The sequence below is a fragment of the Tachysurus vachellii genome, chromosome 24 (assembly GCF_030014155.1).
Source record: "Tachysurus vachellii isolate PV-2020 chromosome 24, HZAU_Pvac_v1, whole genome shotgun sequence".
NCBI classification, from domain to species: domain Eukaryota; kingdom Metazoa; phylum Chordata; class Actinopteri; order Siluriformes; family Bagridae; genus Tachysurus; species Tachysurus vachellii.
Window position 1 is genome coordinate 6125456 of NC_083483.1, and position 24950 is coordinate 6150405.

At 39.3% G+C, this 24950-nt stretch overlaps 1 protein-coding gene across 2 annotated transcripts in view; it reads left to right on the forward strand.

The window, feature by feature from the left end:
• LOC132839621 (immunoglobulin-like domain-containing receptor 2) overlaps window positions 1-24094 on the forward strand; it is a 26914-nt gene extending 2820 nt beyond the window's left edge. The window contains exons 2-10 of one of the 2 annotated variants that reach the window (XM_060860693.1): window positions 2304-2636; window positions 5375-5494; window positions 11692-11748; window positions 15270-15416; window positions 16022-16204; window positions 18870-18986; window positions 19652-19853; window positions 20404-21118; window positions 22781-24094. In XM_060860693.1, the coding sequence (XP_060716676.1) occupies window positions 2304-2636; window positions 5375-5494; window positions 11692-11748; window positions 15270-15416; window positions 16022-16204; window positions 18870-18986; window positions 19652-19853; window positions 20404-21118; window positions 22781-22816 (1910 nt within the window). In that variant the 3' untranslated portion in view covers window positions 22817-24094. The remainder of the gene's footprint in view (window positions 1-2303; window positions 2637-5374; window positions 5495-11691; window positions 11749-15269; window positions 15417-16021; window positions 16205-18869; window positions 18987-19651; window positions 19854-20403; window positions 21119-22780) is intronic. The other variant, XM_060860694.1, reaches the window with a different exon arrangement.
• Window positions 24095-24950: the final 856 nt, after the last annotated feature.

Sequence of the window (24950 nt, forward strand, 5' to 3'; positions counted from 1 at the left end):
TCAGCTGATCACAACATAATGATTTCCAGATCGCAAAATCAAGAGATAAGTTACAGTACGTTCTTTATGACGCCAGAACAGCTGATCGGAGACGATAAAAACTGTGTCTTACACGTTATATAATTTCAACACATTACCTCTTCTGAGAAATAAACAGAAAACCTGCTGGACAATATGACAATGTAATATCAGTGATATGATGATAAATGTCACAATCTTTTTATTTTTATTAAAAAAATGGTAATTAATATATAATCTTGTATAAAATTGTAAAATAAGAAAGAAATGACATTTTACATTAAAAAAAACATTCTTATAATTTTTTTTATCAATAATAAACAAAATTTGTATTATTTATAGTACAATTTTTAATGCAACCCTACAGTATTGCTTTTATTTATTTATTTTTTTATTAAATCAAAATGTGCATCGTGTATAATAAAAATGCCTTCAAGAGTTGTGACGTGATATTTTTAATATATCACTCAGCCCTACTGCTAAAGCCAAACGTACTTGGTGTAAAAATGTATTAAAAATATGCCCTTTTAATAGAACAGGTTTCAGGTGTTTATAAATGAAGCTGTAGATTTTTAATTCAGCCTTCATTTTATTCAACGAATTCACTAGCAAAATAATCACCAGCAAAGTCTGTTTCCTCCTGATATGACAAAACCTCAGGAAGGTGTTAAAAAAAACTGCACTGACTTTTTTACTGTATTGTTCCTGTGATGAGATGTTGGATAAAATTACATTACAGCAGCTTTGAAAGACTCTCACGTCTGTCTCATGGTAACATCGAGTTGTTTGTCAGCGTAAAGCACTGACTTGCCACAGACTTCCATTGTTTACAGTTCGGTTCCCATAATGTCGTTAGTTGAAGACATTTTATCGCATCACAAAGTCTTTCCATCCACAAACAAACGTAAAAATCTCATAGAAGTTTTAACCACGGCTTCACAAATCACGTATACCATTGTAGCTCCCTGCGTAGGCCAGGTGTATCTCACACACTCTGTGTATATCTGGAAATATTTAACTCCGTTCGTCATTGCTCATCCTCACATGGTCTAGACTTTCAGCTCCAGATGTTTTAAGGCGTGTATGTTTTCCTAAATACCTCCTACCGCAATGTGATAAGGATTATTATTGTTATACACAGAAGCTCAGAGGGGTGTGAGTCTGTCACTGTGGGCTGTTTACAGTACAGCGCCTTCTTCTGTCCGTTAGATTTCGAGATTTATTTTAAGGTCCCAGGAACCTCTTGAGAAATCAGCAACCTTTAACCTTACCACACATTCAGCTGTAAGAGGCTGTTTTTCAGTGTGACTAGGTAGATGGTAATAACTACTTCTCAGCAGTGCTGTAATTGTGCGTTTAATCAGACAGGGTGAGTAAGAGGGTGGAAGCCGCATCAGCTTATTTACTTTTTCTCCTCTTCTGCATTTCTGTCTCTACGTACACAGTTTTTTTATGTATCTCCTGTACCATTGTGTTCTTACCTACCGCCATCCTGTGCTGTTGTTTCTTCAACTGACTCTCCCTGTCCTGGATCTCAAATGTTCTGTGGTGCACAGTGTTTTTCTTTTTCTCCTCTTTCACATTCTGGCCTCCTCCATTACTGTCATCACATGCTTTTGCTGTCTCAGCCATCTGCAACATGCCTTCCTACGTATCGCTTATATTTCCTTTAAAAGCCTTTCTTGTTTTCTGCCTCAGTTTCCTCTTAAGATGTGTCGTGATTCATTTCTTTTTTTTTATCACGTCTTTTTTTCACCCTTTGGCTTGCGCTCTGTTTTTTTTGCACTTGGTTTTGGAACATGGTTGTGGGGGTTTGTGATCATTCTAGATCATGCATGAACATTAGTGTGGTCAGGCACTGGTGAGGAGGTGAGGTGAGGAGCTCTGGGGAGCAGTCAGTGTTCTAGTTCATCAATCAGGAAAGGTGTTGATTCAATTACTCAGGACACTCGCGTTCCTCCACTCCAACTTTGGGTAACCATGGAGCTTGTTTTGTGGACAGTGGATCACACATTGGTTTACTTGGAAAGAAAATGCTAATGATGTTTCATACAGTACATAGTTGTGTGTTTCCTACCTTGTGGCATCAATCTTAAACAAGACCCACGTACACAGAGCAACACGTACACATACTGTAACTCCACTAGTTCATAAGGAAAGATTTTGAAGGAGAGGTTTACTTTTTTTTAAGGTTCTGCTTACTTAAGTGTACTTGAGGTAACTGACACAAAAAGGTAAGATTACACACTTCATACTGCATAATCCTCTCTTTCTTTGTTCCACAGCTCTGCCATGGTGTGAGGCGGTACAGGTGAGCGTGCGCGACGGGCGCCGTTTCGCAATGCTTTTCCAGTCGGTGGTTCTGCCATGTCAGTACACAAGCACCTCTACTCATACACCAGTGGTGCAGTGGTGGTACAAGTCATACTGCCATGACCGTACGCGTGACGCATTCAGCTTTCCAGAGTCTCTTGGGGTCCGGGGGTCTGAACTGGGGGCCACCTCCCATCTGGACTGCAGCGACACCAGCCGGACGGTTCGGGTTGTTGCCTCTGGACAGGGATCCTCTCTCACCATTGCTGATTACTACAAAGACCGAGACATCTCCATTATCAACAGTAATGTGCTATTCTTTTCACCTGAAGCTTTTTAATTAGTGTTATTATAAGCAGCATAAAGCAAGCACTTATTTTTTTCATTTACTTTCCTGTTTGTTCTAGAGAGCTGTTAGTAAAGTCATTATGTGGGTGATGTAAACCAAAGCAACACAAAGAATGAAAAACATTCTAAGCTATCTGCCGTTTTTCCCCAGACAGTTTAGAAGAGCTGGTGCAAATCAATAGTTACGTAAATAGAAACACTTCGGTGTAAAAATATTTGGATTCCAAATTGTTGCACAAGTGTAAAGTTTGTTTTATTTTATATGGCTGTCATTCTTTTTTTTGTTGTTGTTTTTTTGGTCTTTTTGTTTAAACAATGCTAATCTGAATAGAAGTGAAAGGAAGCTAGTGTTTCTACTGAAATGAGGTCATGCGAAATAGCAACCATTCAGTCACTATGAGTAAATTTGTTGCTGAACAGATCTATGCCTCGTGCTGTAGTTACAGTTCAGTGCAGTTTATTGTACTTGCTTGTAGTGTTGAGTACTGTACAATATGTACTGTGACTGTGTGCTCTACCGTGTCAAAAGGTTTTTGGCTGTGAGTCACCATTTGTGTGTAGGGGTGGCTGGAGGGTGAGCATAGGGGTGGCTGGAGGGTGGGTGTAGGGGTGGCTGGAGGGTGGGCGTAGGGGTGGCTGGAGGGTGAGCGTAGGGGAGGCTGGAATTTTTAAGATGTGTTTGTGGTTCAGACAATCATTATCAAAAAGCTTCATATAGATCTCTGGCTAAAAGGTGTATTTAGTTATTTTAGCCAGGTTAGATGACTTTGGTGTTTTCAAACAACTCGCAGCAGGAAGTGACATGGTTTAACATGGGATTTTTTTTTTTTTGCGGACAAGCTAGCTATTAAACATCTAGGCACATCTGAGCTCACAGATGTATCTTTATGTAATTGTCAATCTCTGCTTTCCAATGACAGTCGTGTTATTAGGCAAGATTGCCTGAGTGCTTGAGCAAGGGAGCTTTATTAATTGATAGACATGACTAAGACCCAAACAAATATGCATCCTCATGCTGATTTATCTATTTTTCTATGATTTTCAGCAGTCAAATCATGTTTGGTAGTCTGCAGCACTTCAGTAGTGTGTAGAGCATGTTGAAGTTCACCGAGTGAGGCATCAGGCAATGTTTTAAGTGTAATTAGCATTCTTAACTCTACAGCTTGATTCATCTGGCATTAAATCTTATTCTTTCATTGTAGAACTGTTTATGTTTGCTTAGCAAAAGCTTCACTTCCCAAAGCTTCACTGCTCTCTCAGTTGTGTCTGTTTCTACTGAAGAAATTTATGGGCAGCGGTTCCTCTGGTGAACTCGCAGTTATGCTCAAACTCGCCAAGCTGGTGCAGTTTCACTGCTTAGAACAGCATTTGGACAAACCCACATTACTGGACATGTTTGGATCCTGGAACCTTTAATTTATGAGTAAATTGCATTCTTGCTACCTGAATTTGTATCTGTTTCCTGGATCAGGAAATGATCGGCTGGCTCGAAATGACTTTGGTCAGCAAAGAAAATGTTGGACGTGGTAGCCTAGTGGTTAATGCGTTGGACTACTGATTAGAAGGTCATGAGTTCAAATCCCAGGTCCACCAAGCTTCTACTGATGCTCTTAACCCTCAGTTGCTCTGTTGAATAAAATAAAAAGTCACTCTGTATAAGAGTGTCTGCTAAATACCAGAAATGTGAATATAAAAAGGATTAGTAGATATTAGCAGGTGAATATTGTGAATGCATGGACATGATGCAACTGCTTTGACCTGTTACTTAGCTAATTATTAGCCTGGTAGCTACAAACACAGCCCTTTCTTGTTGCTTAAATCCAATGTATAATCAAGGCATATTTTTAGAATCTCTTTATACATGAGACTAAACCTGAATGCAGACTCAGAAACAGCTGAGAAATGTTTTTAACCAAAAGCACTCAGATTGTAACATTTAGCTCAGGATGTGTTTAATATAATATTAACATCTATCCATAAAAACATGTAAATATGTAATTTGCCTTATATTTACTTTAAGGACGCAGTAACATCCAAAGATATCTATGAAATTAAGTTTCTACTAAGAAGCTTTCAGAGACTTCTTTTCCTGAGAAATAACCTAGTTTTACTTGCTATTATAATTTAGTTATAAATCCTTAATGATTTAATACGATACAATTTCAGATATTCCATAGCATGTAAACCTAGCATTCGAGTCTGAGACTAGCAGCCAGGTCACAGTTAAATTCCCTACAGGAAAAGGCTTCCATTGTAATGCTGAATGTTTCCTTTTCCTGAAATAGGCCTGTTTACTTAATAAGAGCGAGGATCTGAGATGCCCCCCTGCACCGCATGCATTTTAACTGATAACTGAGACATTCCAGACTCCTCCTGCTCCTCCTCCTGCTCCTCCTCCTGCTCGTCCTCTCTCCCATTACCACACGCTCCAACTTTTCTCTGTTCCTGTTCCTGAGCCATAGAGCAGATCTCCCAATTATAACACATACAATACACACCGTGTGCTGTTTCACTTTTTGTTCACTGGAAGAACCTACAAATATTCCATTAACTAAACTTAATTCACTTACATGCAAAATAAAAAAGGAGTCTATTTAATGGCACATTGGTAGGAAAGGTCTTTATTGATGGCCTTGAATTGTGTTTGGTTCTCTGAGGAAACTCTGATTGTAACTCTTGCATTTGTTTTATCCAGAGGCTGACCTGCGCATTGGAGAGTTGCGATGGGGTGACAGTGGAGTTTATTTCTGCAAGGTGGTGATCGCTGATGACTTGGAAGGCCAGAATGAAGCTCATGTGGAACTGCTGGTTCTGGGTGAGTCGCCATATACAGGAAATAGAAACCCATTCAGTTTTATAAAGATAGAAAACCATTATGTCTATTTTTTTTTAGAAAAAAAAAAATTGTCTATTTTTTTTTTTGAAAACACATCTTTCATGGTCATAAGGGTGGCACGAGCAGTAATACACACTGAATAAACCACGAGTCTATCATATAGCATCACCCACACACACCCACACACACACACGCACACACACACATACACACAAACACACACACATACATTGACAAACTCATTCACTATTTACAGGCTGTTAACCTACCAGCATGTCCTCGGGATTGCAGCTGTGGTGGATGTAGTACTGCATATGTATAAGACATAAATATAAGATATTTACGTTCTTTACAGTCTCTGGCAGAGCAGACATTTTCTTTATTTAGAGCTCTAAATCTGTTTTCATAACGATCAGTACAAGATATAGTGATTGGGACTCTTCCATCAGAGACTAGTGTGTTGGATACACCAAAACAAAGGAAGTAGAAAATTTCAGCTATCTGCTTAGGATGTTAGGTCATGCTTTGAGAACAATTTCCTCTTCCTTAACTGCTAAGAATAAGACAAAAATAAAGCTAGAACATTACTGATTCGTCACTTTGTCTTCACTAAATGTTCATAGTTTTTAGTTGATGATCATTCTCCATGTTCATCACAATTTTTACATCGGAACAATATGAGCCTGTCTCTCCTCTCGCACAGTTTCAGATTGTAATTCCCATTACACAACAACTTTAGGCAGGAGGAGAGACGCCATCCACTTTTGCCTTTTACAGCCCCAGTGAATTATGGGAGCAGCTTCACAAAGAGCTCACTGGGAAACCGCTTTGCTAGGCGTTAAAAGACTCCGCATACCGTCTTGTACAGCATGATTTACGGCTGCACCCTATAACCGGCTGGTTTGATGTGAAATTAACTTTTCTGGTGCGTTTTCAGCCTGAAGAGCTGTAACAGTGTGTTATAAGTATTCAACTTTCCCACATTACCTAATGTTGCTACCTGGAAATGAAATAATAGGTGACGAATATAGACCGCAGTATTAAGGCGGGAGGAAAATTGCAAAATTATTTACATAATTAAATAAAACACAAAAGTTGTGGTAAAAATTAGGTAAAAATATATATAAAATATTTTAGAAAAATATAAAAAGCGTTCTGTAGAAGGTCTCTTTGTTTCTAAGTGTCTCATTGACAGCTCTCAGTGACATCATTTCCACTCTGGATTTCTCTGTTATCCTTAAAAATATGATTATTCTATATGAGTGAATTTGCACAGTGCATTAAGTACATTGCTTATACTAAACTTAATTTAATCCTCTATCCATTCTGGTAGACCTTTTCAGTCAGTATAAACATATAATATATTTTATTGTTTTACGTCTTATATAAATTGAGTCAGGCTTATATACGTCTTATATACAGTAAATTGAGTCAGGCTTATATACGTCTTATATACAGTAAATTGAGTCAGGCTTATATACGTCTTATATAAATTGAGTCAGGCTTATATACGTCTTATATAAATTGAGTCAGGCTTATATACGTCTTATATAAATTGAGTCAGGCTTATATACGTCTTATATACAGTAAATTGAGTCAGGCTTATATACGTCTTATATACAGTAAATTGAGTCAGGCTTATATACGTCTTATATAAATTGAGTCAGGCTTATATACGTCTTATATAAATTGAGTCAGGCTTATATACGTCTTATATAAATTGAGTCAGGCTTATATACGTCTTATATAAATTGAGTCAGGCTTATATACGTCTTATATAAATTGAGTCAGGCTTATATACGTCTTATATACAGTAAATTGAGTCAGGCTTATATACGTCTTATATAAATTGAGTCAGGCTTATATACGTCTTATATAAATTGAGTCAGGCTTATATACGTCTTATATAAATTGAGTCAGGCTTATATACGTCTTATATAAATTGAGTCAGGCTTATATACGTCTTATATAAATTGAGTCAGGCTTATATACGTCTTTATATAAATTGAGTCAGGCTTATATACGTCTTATATAAATTGAGTCAGGCTTTCAGGACCAGACGTGTGTGTTTTTCCCTCTGTTGGATTACCTTACACAGAAGCTAACATTATAACTTTTTAATTATTTGATTGAATAAAAAAGAATGAGAGGAATTGATTTAAGTAGTATTGGTGTAACCCAAATACACTGTGAAATCTCACGTGGATGATCGGTACTATAAGGAACATTAAATGTAGGCGATTAAAGCATGCATGGTTGAATAGTGAGGTGCTAATTCAATTCGGTCACAACTAAGGTACACAACTGAATTAAGTGAAGTTAAGTTTCTGCAAAAATTCTGCAAACCACTCATTCACCGTATCGAATGGAGATGAAGTGACGATTAATGGGCTCCTGACAAAAGTATCTGCTTTATGAATTTGATTTGTTAAGGTCTGCTACACATGTAAGTCCCATTGCACAACCAGGTCTGAAAGTGGTTTTAAAAAAAAAAAAGCCTGAATGTGATGTCAGATTCAAGACAATGAACAGTGTTTGGGTGCCAACCATTCTCACCCTCGAGCATCAGCCACTTGTAGACATGCTTCCATGGCAACGAGTGAAGGACGTCCTGTGTCTACCAGTGGAGGATGACGTGAGGATCTATTGTACGAGCGTGAGTGAAGGAGTGAGAATGAGCAGGAGGGATAAGCGAAGAAGAGTAAATATAGCCGACGGGTCGGGGGGTGCGGGGTGTGAGGTTATGTCGAGTACGTTGCTCTAAACCAGGGGCCCAACTACATAAAAGTCTCCTTGCTTGAAAAAAAATGTCCAGGAAAGCAAGAAAAATGGCTGAATGTTGATATCAGTTACTTTTTTAACGCTTAGCCATTAATGATCAGTTCATAACTATAAATAAGTTTTGTTTGAAACTAAATCTAACTAGCATTACAGACTGTAAACCTGTTTTGAATGTAATGTAGAATGTAAACACATACTTTTCTATCCAGTCATCTTTAAATACTCTGTTTACATTTAAATTAGCTAATCAGACCAGGGGGCACAGTGTCTTAGTGGTTAGCACGTTCGCCTCACACCTCCAGGGTTGGGGGTTCGATTCCCGCCTCCACCTTGTGTGTGTGGAGTTTGCATGTTCTCCCTGTGCCTCGGGGGTTTCCTCCGGGTACTCCGGTTTCCTCCCCCGGTCCAAAGACATGCATGGTAGGTTGATTGGCATCTCTGGAAAATTGTCCGTAGTGTGTGATTGCGTGAGTGAATGAGTGTGTGTGTGTGTGTGCCCTGCGATGTGTTGGCACTCCGTCCAGGGTGTATCCTGCCTTGATGCCCGATGACGCCTGAGATAGGCACAGGCTCCCCGTGACCCGAGGTAGTTCGGATAAGCGGTAGAAAATGAGTGAATGAGGGCAAGTGAAACGAAAAGTCTGTGACAACTCTCCCTTTTCTGAGCTAGAGAGTAAAAATGTTCTTATTTTTCGTTTATCCGCTACAAAATGTTTCCCTGTGCCTGATTCGGGTCCCCGGCTCTAGACTTGTTTACAGCACAGGCACATTGCTTCGTCTGGATTATTGCTGGGAGAGGCTGCAGATGAGCTGATAAAGTATCACGTGATGCAGTAATGACCACTGGTCAGCATGAGAATGATGTCATCCTCATTACCACCAGTGTATGCGCTTATCCTGTCTAAAAACTGTTTAGTGTTTCATAAAGCAATCGCAAGGAGTGGCAGAAGATCTCAAGAACAAACCTGATTATGAAGGAGCAGCAGGTTCTTGTACATTGTGTAGTCAAGCTAAAAGGAATTACGTCCCTGACCTCAGGATAGAGAGCAAATTCCAAGCTCTGGCTGAGTTAAGCCTTTCTGGCTCTAAGCATAGACTCACACTGCCCAGGAGGTCCAAGCCCAGATCTGTATATAAGCCTCTTTCATGTCTGTCTGTCTGTTACAACTTTGTTCAGCAACTTTGTTTTGCTTTGAACACCAGAGAAGTCTGTGCCGAATAACACAACAGAGATCAAAGATGGTGAGAAGACGAGAAGTAAGACTTTGTAGATACGTTTGATGTTGGTTGGATTTGTAGTTTCAGTTGTAGTGCTCATGACTACAATGTGTTATAGCTTCACTTTAGTTTTCTCTTGACTGTTGTTAGAAGTTTAAATCCCTCACGTTTATTATCCCCAGACAGTTTTCCATTCTCTTCACATATACAGTAGTCGAATTATCAGTGCTGGAGTTTTATATCAGTGTCTTATTTAGTTGTCTTGTTGGATCAGCAGTATATAAAGTACCTGTACCTGAGAGATACATACACTGTGATCAGAACAAATTGTGATTTTAACACAAAATAACCGTTTTAGTTAAAGGTGGGGTCTCCGTTGTTTGAAAGCCAATGTTGACATTTGAAATCACCAAAACAAACACGCCCTTAACCCAAATGGGTCCCACCCCTGTTTTGATAGCTCCGCCCCACACATACACCAGACAAGTATAACCCAAGTATAACCCAGACAAGTATTATGGCGGAACCTGTTGGGGCAGCTGACCGAGGGTATATTTTTATCAATAAATGAACTCAATGAGTAATACTATGGTAATACAAATGTGTTTTTGTAGTACTGTGTGTTGTACCGTGAAAGGTTTATCTCCGTTTCACGCAGAAGACGTTCAGTTCTCTCCAGCGCTGGAAAGCTGATCTTATATTAACACGTGTCCTGCTTCTTGCCTTATCGTAAGCCTTTCTTCGCTTTCTTTCTTTGTTTTTATCCTCCATGTCGATGTTAAAACCGCTTTCTGCTAATGTCACACATGCGCACTGAACACTATCTCTGCCCATATTGACAAGACCCGCCCCTTTCTGCTCATTGGCTACACGTTAGATTTGTTTTTGTTTTGTTTGGCGGCCCAACGCAGTTTTCTGAAACTTTTCTCAAACAACGGAGACCCCACCTTTAAGAGCCAAGTAACAGTAACAGCCTCTAGAAGCAGTCATGGACTCATGAGATGACTATAATTATGGCTAATAATAGTTCATGAGTGCAGAGTAGACCACAGCATCAATTTTTGTTATGAAAAGTCATTTTGAAACTTTGCAGAAATCCCAGAGCTACAAGGAGGAAAACAGGATGTTAAATTTTCATCATTTACGTAAGTATAAATGAATTTGGACAAGTATAAGAAATGCGTAAGACTTGAAAACCATACAAACACAATAGTAATGGCTTAAAGCATCATATTTTAAAAGGGCATGACAAATAATACTGCGTTGTATGCTACATGGCTAAGGACATTGATTTGTTAAGAGGATCGCTCTTGACCCAGTGTTTTATTAAAACAATGTGGACATGCATCTTAGAAGTCTGTGTTTATTCAGGTTTCTGTGTTCCTTCAAAATGTGGACTGATCTGGACTAGATTTTAAAATGTTGTACCATTTAAGTGTAGGATGTTTTTGACTTTCCCTTTAAGAGTATACAGTGATCCCGGGAATTTATTATATACTGGGAAACAAGACATGAGTTTCTTATGTCCTGAATTTATTGTTGACGAACTAATTTTTTGTAACAGGTGGAAACTACCAGGCTTCAATGTCAGTGTCTACTACTTTGTCAGTGCATCTTCATTATGCTCTGATTGAGCTGAAGCATCATGTCAGAACGCAGGAGCCTGAAAACTAAGCGGATGCAGTGGAGCGCGTTTTATTAGACAGACAGACAGATCCAGTAACGTCAAGCAAGATCTGAATCATGTTTGTGTGTGATGTGTGTGGTGTGTGTGAGAGTGAGTGTAATCAGAAATATGTTACTGCTACCGAGACAGAACTGGTGTGCTTTGGGACGTGTAGTCCAGGACGGCCATGTTTATAGGCCATGGTGAATTCTGGGAAACTGAGTTTTACAGACTTGATTGTACCTGACACATACGTTTAGATTTACAGATGATATTCCTTAACACAATCATGCATGCAGTAACCCAATATATAGAAAAATAATGGTGTACAATTTGCCAGATCTGTCTTCTACAGGTAGGTCATCTGATTCTTCCTTCCCCTTTAATTTTCTCCTGCATGCACCAGCCACCGATTTCTGCCAGCACTCTTCTCAGATCTTATTCTGCACCTCTTTTTGGCTGATTAACCTCTGCTCCTCTTCCTCCTCTCCTTTTTGTCTTTCTCTTCCAGGTCAGACAGGTGTGGCTGACGATCTCCTGCCTGAGATAGATCTGGAGATTATGCCAGGTATGGCTTTTCCTCCCACCTGCTTTAGTTGGTCACCTTGATCACCTAACTTTCTTTTTCATGACTGCTGTGGCTCATAATCAGTGATTGTATGTTTGTTTCGTAATCATTAGATGAAATACAGCATCATTTCAGACATCCATATGGAGATGTTTGTTGATACAGTGATGGGACATAATATTGCTGATATCCTCGATTCTTTGTAGTGTTTTCAGTCGCTATAATAATTTTATTTATTTTTTTTACACAAAATTCCCAGTATTTCACTAAAAGTCCCGATTGGCCTGTACTGCTGTGATGGTTTTTTTTTGTCAAGGAGAAATCCTTCTGTCTGATTTCTATCATGCTATGGAGTCTGATGGTCTTCAGCACGAAGCGCTGGAGTTTAATGGCTTTTACTGGAACTTAAAACGATTCGGAGAAAACGTCTGACTATCAACTAATTAACCCGATGTCTAAAGGACCGACAGCAATGTTCCTACCCAACAGTATGAACATATATTCCCAGACTGACTCATGAGTCATGCTGTATGATGATGATGATGAACAGAATTTCCACTGATTAGTCATATCTGATATTGCTTAGTAGAGAGGCTTATCTTCAGTAAGCACTTTATGTTCTCTAACATAGACATACACTCAGTTACCACCCCATTATACACAATTTTGTCTTACTGGTGTTTAATACCCTGTAATATTCCCACTTCACTGTATACGGTCAAATCCTCTAGTAGGTTTGTGTTTGTTTTTGTCCTTGATATAATCAGACTGTTTGTTCAAAGTGTTATAGGAGTTTCCATTTTTTTTTAGATCTTTCAGCTTATCCAGATTTGTGTTTGTGGGTGTAATTGATAATACCACTTGTCACAGTGTAAGATGAGTTTAAGGCACTGTGACTTGAAATAACCACAGACACAAGTTTTCATCTATCACTACTATCATCACATATACACACATAAACACACAAAGATTGCAAACACTCACCAGCTTCCATTCAACCTGGACTTTTATACACTTAACATGCTGAGCAGCCATTTTTGTATATGTTGTTGCCAGGCCCCCCCCCCAAACTTCTGCCCAGCCCCCCTAAAAAATAATTTTTAACGCATTTAAAAACGCATTTGAAGCGGCGACAAGCTGCGTCATGTTTCGGCTCCTCCCCTGAACTGAGTCTACGTGGATTCAGCACGTTTTTCAATCCGCAGGGATGCCGAGCAGAGCGAACATCAGAGAGTACAAGGTGTGTGTGCTTTTATTGATGGATTGCTATGATATGACATCTGCATCGGTGCAGTTCTTGTAATTGCAGTTTACTGGACCAATACACAGTTCGGTTTCTCATCCAATGCGTCTTCGCTGCGTTCAACTTCAGCCCTTATCACAGTGTGATAGTTGTTTTTTCTTCCAGCAAAAATGAAGCAATTAACACCCATGAAAACATACTTTAGAAAACGACCATGATTTATTTTAATTGACCTTTTAAAATGTAAAACATATTATTGTGTATTTCGGCATTACAAATATGCAGCCATGCACAGAAATGATTAAAGACACACATCATTATATTGTCTGAAAGCACTAAATGACACAGAGAGAGAAACATCATGTGGAGTTATTTTGTTTTGTATTGTTAAACATAATTTTAATTATATATATATATATATATATATATATATATATATATATATATATATATATATATATATATGAATCATTAGTGTATCATGATACATATATTAGAGTAAGATTAAAGGTATTTGTGATTTTTTTTACAGTGAAATACAGGGAATAAAATGGAATAGTGGATTGCAATAAGGTTAGTAGTATACAACCCTACCCTGGGGACTGAGCCCCCCAGAATGAAAATTCTAGAATCGCCCCTGGTTGTTGCCAATGATTGTTGCCCATATTCCTATAGTTAGAGGAGAGAACCCCCTACCAATTTTAAAATGGTTAGATCCAGGGGCGGGACTAAGAGAATAAAATGGCTCCCACACAGTCAGTCTGTGTGGGTTATTGTAGGAGTTGGTGTTTGTAGACGGTGTACCATGTAAATGCTATGGCCTTACTGAGGTGGTTCAGGTCAAGTGATTTAGCTGAACTAGCTGAAATATTTTGTGTATAGGCTAAAATTTGTACAGTTTTATTTTTCTTTGTGGATTATTTTATTACTTACACCGTGTGTGCACTAATAAATCACCCTTCACCTGACTCCAAGCGGCTTCTGTGTCACATTTACCTCCTATCCCCCGGTCAAATCCTAACACCACTTTTCATGATCAGTTTATTTACTTACTATAAGTAAATAAACTGATCAACCATAACATTAAAAGCACTGACAGATGACGTGAAGAACATTGATGCGTAGCTTTACTCTGGTGAAGACATGAGAAGAAAGCAAGCAGTGTGATTCTGCTGGAAAGCTTTGGGTCCTGCATTCATGTGGATGTTACTTTGACACATATCACCTACCTAAATATTGATGCTAACCAAATACACATCTTACCATGGTAATGGTTTCTCTAACCGCAGTGGATTGTTTCAGGAGCATAATGAATTTTGAGATACTAAACATTTTTCAGACATAATGTCAGGGACGTGACAAAAGATTTAAGGAGTTGTTTAGGCCTCTAAATTTCCCACATCTCAATCTGATCGAGCATCTGTGAGATGTACTAAGTCCAATACGTGGAGACCCAATCTCATAACTAAAGAATGCTTCGGTGCCAAATACCACAGCACACCTTAAGAAGTCTTGTGGAGTCCATGTCTTGATGGATCAGAGCTGTTTGGAGGCAAAAAGGGATCTTACACAATATTAGGCAGATAGGTTTAATGTTATGGCTGATCTTTGTTTTGCATGTTTACGGGAGATCTTATAAGTGTTGGGTTTTTGTCAGGGCAGTGGTGGCTCAAGCGGTTAAGGTTCTGGGTTGTTGATTGGAGGATTAGTGTTCAAGCCCCAGCACTGCCAATCTGCCAGTGTTGGGCCCTTGAGCAAGGCCCTTAATCCTCACTGCTGTAATATCTCTGTGCTCTGACCCCAACCCTAAGTTGCGATATGTGAAGAAAGAATTTCACTGCGCTGTAATGGAAAAAATGTGATAAAATAAAGACTTCTATTCTTTTTTTTTTTTCAGGCACTATGATTCTACATGACTCTACATGACCGCCAGTGAATTTTCTATTCAATAGTTACAGATTTGTTAATTACATATTCACGACAGCACAAAGTATAACCTTTTAGAAGAAGTAGAATCTGTGAAAATAATTCAAAGAGCTATAATCATAATCATATGAAATTCCAAGAACTGTGTATAAAAACAAGCATCTGATAAAACCATTTATAGAGCTTGAGTTCTGGATCTGATGTGATGATAACCTGGAGGGCGTTGTGTTATGTTTATGTCAGCCATTTTATTCGATTGCTTGTGAGCAATCAAATTGTCTCTGATTGTATTCAATGTATTCATGATTTTAGTCTTTTGTTTATGGTCCCAGCACTGTGCTCTTTGTTGCAGAGTGGGTGTTTGTGGTGGTTGTAGTCCTCGGTGGTGTCTTGTTCTTCATCCTGGCCGGTGTGTGCTGGTGTCAGTGCTGTCCTCACTCCTGCTGCTGCTACGTGCGATGCTGCTGTTGCCCTGAAACCTGCTGTTGTCCTCGCCACTGTGAGTACCTCACATCCGTTCACTCAGACATAAGCAAGACAGGTTTCTTTCCTTTGTTATTATTTGCATCTAATTTTACTAGTCAAAGTTAGTTCCACCCACTAACTAGATCACATGACAGCCATAGCATCCGGGGAGGATGAAGGTTGACGGTATGCAAGTTCTTCTTCTGAGAACTGTGAAGCCAGTTCACACACACATACAAGAAAGCACTTCCATCTTTCCGCATACACAAGCTCACAGACACACACGATCGCTTTGTGACATCATAACACGTGCAATATCACGTTATATCATGTGAAAGCAAAGATAGTCTTATCTTTTCTTATCTTATCTTATCTTATCGAAGCCATGTATGTAACATATCAGTCAAGTAATATGATACATTGAATAGTGTTTTATTTAATTAGTGTTTAATCAGTTGTCTATAGAAGCAGTAGAAGAGTGGAAGTCATTATAACAGCAAAGATGAGACCACACCAGCTGCTAATTATTGAGATATATTGGGTGTATTATATTCTACTTTATTTACAATTCTTTTGCCTCTATCTCGGTTATCTGTATTCTGTACCATAATATATTAACGTAATATATTTGACCCACAGTGTATGAAGCTGGGAAAGGCATAAAAACTACACCCTCCATGCCAGTAGCACTCTACCCTCCATACTACATGCAAGGCATGCCCACGATGGTGCCCATCTCTCCTCCCTCTCTCGTTGAGTCCAAGATGTCCATGGCACCATCCGTCGATAATAATAATGTCTCTTCATCTCAGCAGCCGTCAGGTAAACATTTCACTCCTTCTATCCAAAAGAGACAAAATGCAATTTTCCATACACTGTTTCCACACAAGGGGGGTACGGTGGCTTAGTGGTTAGCTTCACACCTCCAGGGTTGGGGGTTCGATTCCCGCCTCCGCATTGTGTGTGTGGAGTTTGCATGTACTCCCCGTGCCTCGGGGGTTTCCTCCGGGTACTCCGGTTTCCTTCCCCTGGTCCAAAGACATGCATGGTAGGTTGATTGGCATCTCTGGAAAATTGTCTGTAGTGTGTGAGTGAATGAGAATGTGTGTGTGTGCCCTGTGATGGGTTGGCACTCCGTCCAGGGTGTATCCTGCCTTGATGCCCAGTGACGCCTGAGATAGGCACAGGCTCCCCGTGACCCGAGGTAGTTCGGATAAGCGGTAGAAGATGAATGAATGAATGTTTCCACACATAGCTGCTATTCTGATTACACAGAGTCGTTGAGAATCTGGAAAAAGTTCTACAAATATTTTTTCTTTATTTCCAGAAACATTGTTATTGTTTTGCCATCCTCTTATTGATATGCTAACCTCCTACAAGATTTTATGACACGCTAATTTAAAATACAAACCGGAGAATGGAAATGCAGCACAGTGCTCTATTGGAGGCGATTATATGCTTGTTTAAGCTTCATAAATTGTATCTGTAGTAAAATGTCGTATTGTAAAAAGGACAGATAAGACTCGCTTGTATTATAGTCGATAGTGGTTTATTCCTCTTTCATGTATGTTTGCTTGGTGAATGTTATCATTCAGAGGTTATCAGTGCTATATGTGTGTAAACACGGCTCCTGATAAGAGACAGGCAGAGAGAACAAAAGCCGTCATGTGCCGAAATTTTTCCAGAGCTGGGGAAAAAAGCGCAGCATACATTCAATCAATGGCCACAAGAGTGACATCTCCAACCCCCCAATGACCCCCCCCCCCCCCAAAAAAAAATAAAATAAAATAAAAAAACGGTGTTTCACCAGGATAACTGACCACATTTTAACCAAATACAAAGTATTTGTTCAATTCCCTTTTATTAATTTGTGTGTGTGTGAGAGGGAGAGAGAGAGATTATGACTGGTGTTTATTGTAAGTGTTTGTTGCCTTTTTGGACTCCTTTATCATTTGTAATGTTGCTCCCATTTAAAACAGTTCGACTCAAGCCCAGACATTTTTAGGGTCATGATTGAGGACAATGTCCCGTCCAGAGACAAGATGTTTCATGTTGAGATTTTGTTCAAACCGACCATCGAAAATACCCCTCGCTAATTAATGTTTTTTTTATTGGTTGTTGCGTTAAATATTACACAGATAGTGCTGTTTTCTGATTGGCTATTGTGTAGCCTCTATTTTTGATTGGCTGATAAGTGTCAGGCTCGACTAAGAACTCCAGGGGAGACGCGCTTGATTCCTGCCCGCTTCCATAGAGACAGCGGTGTGGACAGATACATTTTGGGCGCTGAGGCTTATTAAATATATGAGAAATAGTACGTTTTTCTGCGTGAGAAATACGATGTGTGGCGGGAGAGTGTGACAAAAGACCGAAATGAGTGACTGTCGCTCTCAATGCGTGGCACTTGACAGCCCTGAGTGTGTGCTCTTTGTGTGTATTCAATGCACCGTGTTACTCCATATTTGCATGAAGGTTAACTTTTATAAACTCTGTTGCATCCACTGGACAACTTTTGCTGTCACTCATGTCGCCAGCTCTCTTTTTCAAATGAACGGTCACTTTAGTCGATTATCAGCCGATCAAGAGGCAGGCAGAAACAGGTCAAGATGAGCTTCAGGTAGAAGAAAGAAAAGAAAAGTGTGATCTCTGTGATCTTGCCGGTTTGCATATTTCAGAATTTGTTTTGAGAATTTACACAGATTGGTGTGAAAAGCAAAAATCAGCAGTTTCTGAAATACTCAAACCAGTCCATCACCAGTCCATCTCTCCATCACCAGCAACCATGTCAGCAGTTAAAGTCACTCAATCACATTTTTCACTGTTTGATGTTTGATGTGAAGAATAACTAAAGCGCTGGACATGTACAGTAGCTGCATTATGTTGTATATCGTCGCTGTCGGGCGGAAACCTCGTATGTCCAAATTTGGTCAATTTCATATTTTTTCACATATCGATGCTATTGGTCAGTCCCCACGTGGGTCTGTTATTTTTTACAAGTTATTAACCAATCTAAAGTCTTGAAAATAGCTTGTGCGCAAATCTCATAACTCCATTGGACACTTCAACTGTCCACCTCTTCCTCACTCCGCGGGAGAGCTTCGCGTCATATTTCTCCTCAAGAAGAGTCGCAACGAATCAACACGTCTTCTGAGGTAAATGTCTTCAAAACACTGGGCTCAAAGAAAAAACAATCTTGACCCCCGCTAGTTCTGGTGCTCGTCTGAGGACAGGAATTTAGTGCAAGACAATCCACTGCAACGCGGACTAAACCCTGTGTACTGCAGATAAGGTACGGCGTTTTTTTAATTTCCTGAAAAATAACGGTTTTGGAGATACGAGGATTCCGCCTGACAGCGACAATATGCTATTCAGATAATGATCGTACAGCTGTTCCTATTACAGTGGACGGTGAATGTATCTATTACAGTGTTTTAGTCTCTCATGTACGTAGTCCTGCATGCACGTTTACACACCGTGTCCTCTGTAGTGCACAGTGGGTATCGTCTCCAGCCCACGCCGGATCAGAATTCACTGAAAGTGCTGCAGTATGTGGAGAGAGAGCTGGCGCATTTCAACCCTTCTAAGACCCTCAGCAGTCATGACAGTAAGCCATGGGTGCTACTCAGAAGTACTATGATCGTAAAATCCTCTTGATACAAGGCTGCACTTTGCTTTTTCAGCAAGACTTTGTTCTCCATAGTTCGCATGTTTGCTTCTCTGTGCTTCAATAGTCTTCCGATGCAGTCACCATCATTAAAAGTTAGCACTCACGCAGCGACACAGCACGCGCTGCAGACTGTAGAACAGTATCTGATTGCTCTTAAACTGGTTCCAGTGTTTTGCATGTGGTTTTGCAGGCTGCTTGACCTGTTCCTTCTGCTAGAAATGACCAGTTATATAACCCTCATGTTCTGCTCTTGTTACTTCACCATGTCCGAGGTGGTGAATCTTCTTTTTCTTTTTTTCTTTTCAATACAGCTATGAAAATTAGTTTGAGTTCCTCTATGTACAATTTAATACTTTCATACTTATAACCTTGAACCTAATCTCATGTAGAGTAATATATCTAATCAAATCATTCAAAAAATGTTAACGTTTTTCAGATAAACACAAATATGACTTGAACAGAACATAAAAGTGGGTTGATGACTGTCAGTAGTGCATGATACAACTTTGCTTGTGCTGACTGAATACTAATGAATGCATTTTGCACTAAAAAGGTCATTAAGAGTCTTTGAAATCGCTTTGTTGTGTTCCTCTTCTGACTAGCTTGCAGTATGTCAGAACTTAGTTCCTTACACGAAGCAGAGACAGATTTCCACCAGGCTTATCGGAAGGTTCAGAAGAAAGCACTTCCAGCCATTCCTGATATGGATGACCCTCCAGACCTACTGAGTAGAGAAAAGTCTCCAGTGCACGCACAAACTTCTACTCGACTTCCTCATCATCGAGTGAAGGATGATCACCCAAGGTAAATAAGATTTGGGATGTGATGTGTGAGATCCATCCATGTTTTATTCCTGAGATCAGGTGCTCCTCATGTTCATGTGGGTTCCCTCTGTGTTCTCCAGTCCTCTCCCAGTTCCTATTAACCTTGTAGGTAGGTGAACAAACCCTTGATGAATGAGTGTGTGAATGAGTAGCATCTATTCCGGGGTGTATAAGGAACTGTTAGCTCAGTGGTTAAGATGTTGACCTTCTGTTTGAAAGGTTGCGTGTTTAAATTTTGCCACTGTTGGGCCCCTGAGCAAGGCCCTTATCTCTCAACTGCTCAGTTGTATAAATGAGATGAATGTAAGTCTCTTCTGATAAAGGATCTGCCAAATGCTGTAAAGGATCCACCACAGCCTGCCTGAATACTAAACATGAATGAATCATATAGTCTACCTTTTACATTTCTTTGTGTTTGGGTTTCTGTCCTGTAGTATATTTGAGTTGCTTGTGTTTTGGCTTAATAGCTTTAATTTGGATTGCTTTAGAGTAACTTGGATAGCTGAGAGGTTATTGTGCTGTTTCCCCAGGTGGAACCCTCGTTCTGAGCACCTGCAGAGGAAGGCTTTCCAAATGAAAGGACGCACAGGCTCTCTGGACGAGCTTGAGGAGTTTGCCATGAGCTACGTGCAGCGACGGCGCCACGATGACTTTAGTGACGAAGAAGATGGTCACTTGACATGTTCAAAACAAAGGCAGCGCGAACACGAGCACGACCGGCGGAGAGAACAGGAGCTGGTGCATGACCGTTATCCATACTATAACTCTAAACGTTATTCTCCTAAAGATTTTCAAGACAGACCTCGTCCTCCAAGTCCTCCTCCTGTACTGGGCAACTCAAAGAGACGAGATACAGGAGACGGCAATCTTCGGCGTGATCGTAACGCATGGGATTTGAGAAGGCAGGAAGTCGAGAGCAGACAGGACTATGATGACGCCCTCCTCAATAGCTTATTGGAACGCAAAGCAAAAGCCGGGAGGAGCTTGTCTTCGAAAGGTGGCCGGAATGAGGAAGAATCAGATAGGCCCTCGAAGAATAGTTCTCAAAAGAGCTGCCACAGTCACTCACCTAGCAACAGATCAGCTAGCAACAGACCAACAGAGGAGGACGAGTCGTTGCCCCCGTACGCAGAAAGGGAACCAGAGCGTTTCCGTGGAGCTGTGAACTCTCACCAACCCTTGACTTCCACACGCTCCAGAAAAGAACAGGAGAATAAAGAGGAACTGAGTAGGCCGCGGAAAGTGGTGAGTTACATGTAGACCCAGTGGATACATGAATCCATTAGAGTGTTTGAAAACTCTTCAGGGAAACTTGAAGAAAAAAAAAGGGAGGAAATCTCCTATATAATCAGAACAATCAAAACACATAACAAATGGGTTTGCACTCTATAAGATTTCCTCAGAACTGTCATCTTCAACTATTTCATGTTTATCTCTTATAGACATTTTTTGATGAACAGAATTCGCAGTTTGATTCGGACCTAGGTTTTTCCGTCACGGTTCGATTTGTACCTCGAATCGACAACAGAAAATAAACCTGTACACAGGTAACAAGAACAGGAAGAGAAACGTGCTGTTATGCGTGCATTTGCTTGCATTTGTGTTTTTTTTCCCCCCCAGAATTGTTTACCCTTTAACACAGCTAACATTTAAAAACTCACTCGAATTAAACTATTTGCAGAAATCTGAGCGCACAGTGAACCAGCAAAACAAAAATAAATGCTCCAAACGTACCAATGCATAGAAAGATTTGTTTTTATTTTTTTTTGTATAATTAATTTAGCTTTTTATTTTTATATATTAATGTATGCTTTAAACATAGAATTAATATTAGCTTTTTTTATCTGAATTGCAAATTAAGTGCAAATTCAGTACAAAAGGTCATTGACATGTTTGATATGTTTTGTATTTTCTGCAAAATTTTTGGCTTTTTTTTTTCAGCATCTTATACACAAAAAAAGTAGAAGAGAAACCTAATTGTTGCACCCTTATGCTTAATATAGCTGTTTGTTTGTTTGTCGGTTTGCTTGAATTTGTGAAACTACACACTCATGTACTCATGTTTAACGCACGTGAATTGAGGGAGGCTTTGACTTTGATTGCGTCTTGTGATGACGATATTTTCATTATCCAGCGATTGGCAGTTAGTTACTAGGTTCCGCCCCTTTGAGACTTTCATCATCATCATCTAGTAATCATGTTGAAAAGCCATACATGTGGGTGGGACCCAAAATTGCGTATTTACAGCCTGTTATAATACAATTGTTAATTTTTGCTACACGAATCTGTCAGAGGATCCGATGAAGCTGTGTTTCGTCTCTACTGGAAGTGTGTCTGTAGTCATTTTACATTTAATAAAGGAACAGTGTGAGATATTGATAGCTGGATTTGCTGAAATAATCATTTTCACCAAAAGTACTGAATAATATAAACACCTTTGTAAACATTTCATTGCGGCCTTCCGTTGTAGTCTTAAAGCGATCGTCTAAATCTACTGTGTACTACTGAAATATAAAATATAAATATCCGTCAGTGATTTTTGAATTCCATAATAACAAAACATTTAGATTAAATGCTGAAATGAAATCTTATGGAGTGCACACTTAGTGATCGTGAAAAGATTTGCATATTCTTTTTTCTACTTGCTGTTTGTCTTTTTGCTGTATTTTTTTTTTATCCGGTGTTTTCAGCTGCTTAACATATTTTCTTTTTTTCTTTTTTTTTTAAATACTGCACTTAATACTGTTTTTAAATAATAATGATAATCACGGACTCACAAGTCTTGCACTATTTTCACAATTTGCTCATACTAATATTTGCATGATTGCCTGAACACACAAAGAATCATTTACAGTTTTTTTGCTTTCTCTCTCTCTCTCTCTCTTTCTCTCTCTCTCTCTTTAACAGAACACACTCCTAAGCAGAGATTCGCTCATAGTCTGAGCTGTAAAGCCAGGTCTCACACGCACTTGCTCTCCATCCAGCATCTGTTGTCTTCCCACTCTGATCTTCACACTTTTCACCTGCTAATTGGCCGTCTGACATCCTGTAACGCTCGGAGGATTAAATGGAGGAGGAGTGTTTATTACAGCAACGTCCAAACAGTCCTGGAAAAGATCGAGTTTCACGAAGACGCTTTGTTATCTTAAATAAAACAACTGTTACTTATGTGGACTACAAGCAGCCAGGAATCTGGTGGAGCTACAGGTTTACAAAGACAAGATCAAAGTGGTAGTATGTTATTTTATGGTACCTTTAAAAAAAACTGTTATTCTTCTAATACTTTTGAACTCTGTGATAAAGTTTGTCCACGTTACAAGGAACTTTTGCAGCGATACAAAGTGGACGTAAAGGAAATGTGTTTATTTTAAGTAGGACACATGCTGTGATTGTAGGAACATGAAGGCATTATGGGTAATGCTACGTTCACACACAGAACGATTTTATCCCTGCAAGTCTCCATCGCTTACTATACTATACTGTACTATAAAGTCGTCCAGGAAACTCGTTGCCATAGTAATAACACAACTAGCATATAGACTAACGACAAATCAGTCTTCTTGCTACTAAAACATAACGTTAATGAGGGAGATTTTGCTGTTTGTGCATAAAATTCAGCAGGTAAAATTAATCACGGCAGCTCTCGTTGAAAAAAAATAAACTCCTGTCGCCTTGTAGCTGTATGTGTGAACGTAGCGTTGGGAAACAGCGTACACACGAGTCTTTGTGATGACACGCAACCATGATTTCACTCGACGTCACCAGGAGCCGCTGTGTGAGATCAGACCGTGGATGATGTCACGCACCTTTTGTGGCATCTTGAGATCTTGTATCTTTCACCCCTTATTGTTATGTGCCAACAAACAATGCCATATGTGTTATGTTATCTGGAGAATGAGGTTTTTATGTCTGTTTTAATACAAAAATAATAAGTGAGAAACTTGCCAGTTATTAATTCTATGCCTGTTTTTTTTTTTTTGTTGCTTATTTTCTATTTGTGTCTACATATGTGGACATTGTGTTTTAACACTTATTACTGTACCTTGGCTACGTTTTATCTTCAATATTTAATACTAAATCGTATCATTAACTTAAATATAGCGGTTAGAGGAACATTCTGGCTCTTTCTAACCTAATCTCTGTATGTTGAGTCTAAAATGTGAATAGACTGAATATCACATACAAGCAGTGACACGAGAAATAAACTGAAACTCAACATTACAGACAGTGTATTTGTAATGGCACAAAGAGGTCAGCGATCTGAACGGATGACACGTGAATATATAGGAACACAAAAACAAAACTATTTAATTCATTCTTAGATCTGGAAACCCTGGAATACACACACCAGTGCAGTGCAGGTCATTACACAAACACACATACACGCACACAAACACATACATGCACACAAACACACACACAAACACATACATGCACACAAACACACATAAACACATACACGCACACAAACACATATACACACACAAACACATACATGCACACAAACACACATATAAACACATACATGCACACAAACACACATGTACACACAGAAACAAATACGCGCACACAAACACACATATACACACAAACACATACATGCACACAAACATACACAAACACATACACGCAAACAGACATACACACAAACACATATACACACACAAACACATACACGCAAACAAACAGACATACACACAAACATACATACACACAAACACATACATGCACACACATATAAACACACACAAACACATACACATATACACGCAAACAGACATACACACAAACATATATACACAAACATATATACACACAAACATATATACATACACACACACACACACGCCCATGACTCCTAGGTAAAATTCAGAATAGCCAGTCCATCTTCCAGTATGTTTATAGGATGTGAGAGAAAACTCACTGCTATGATGTGAAACGACACACAAACTGTATTTGGATCTTTAAAACTTGAACTCTGAGTGTGAAAAATAGAAAATAAATAGGCCTAAATACAACAGAGAGGTAGAGAGTGAATGAGAGAGAAAGGGGGATGGGGGGGTTACAAAGTCTCATC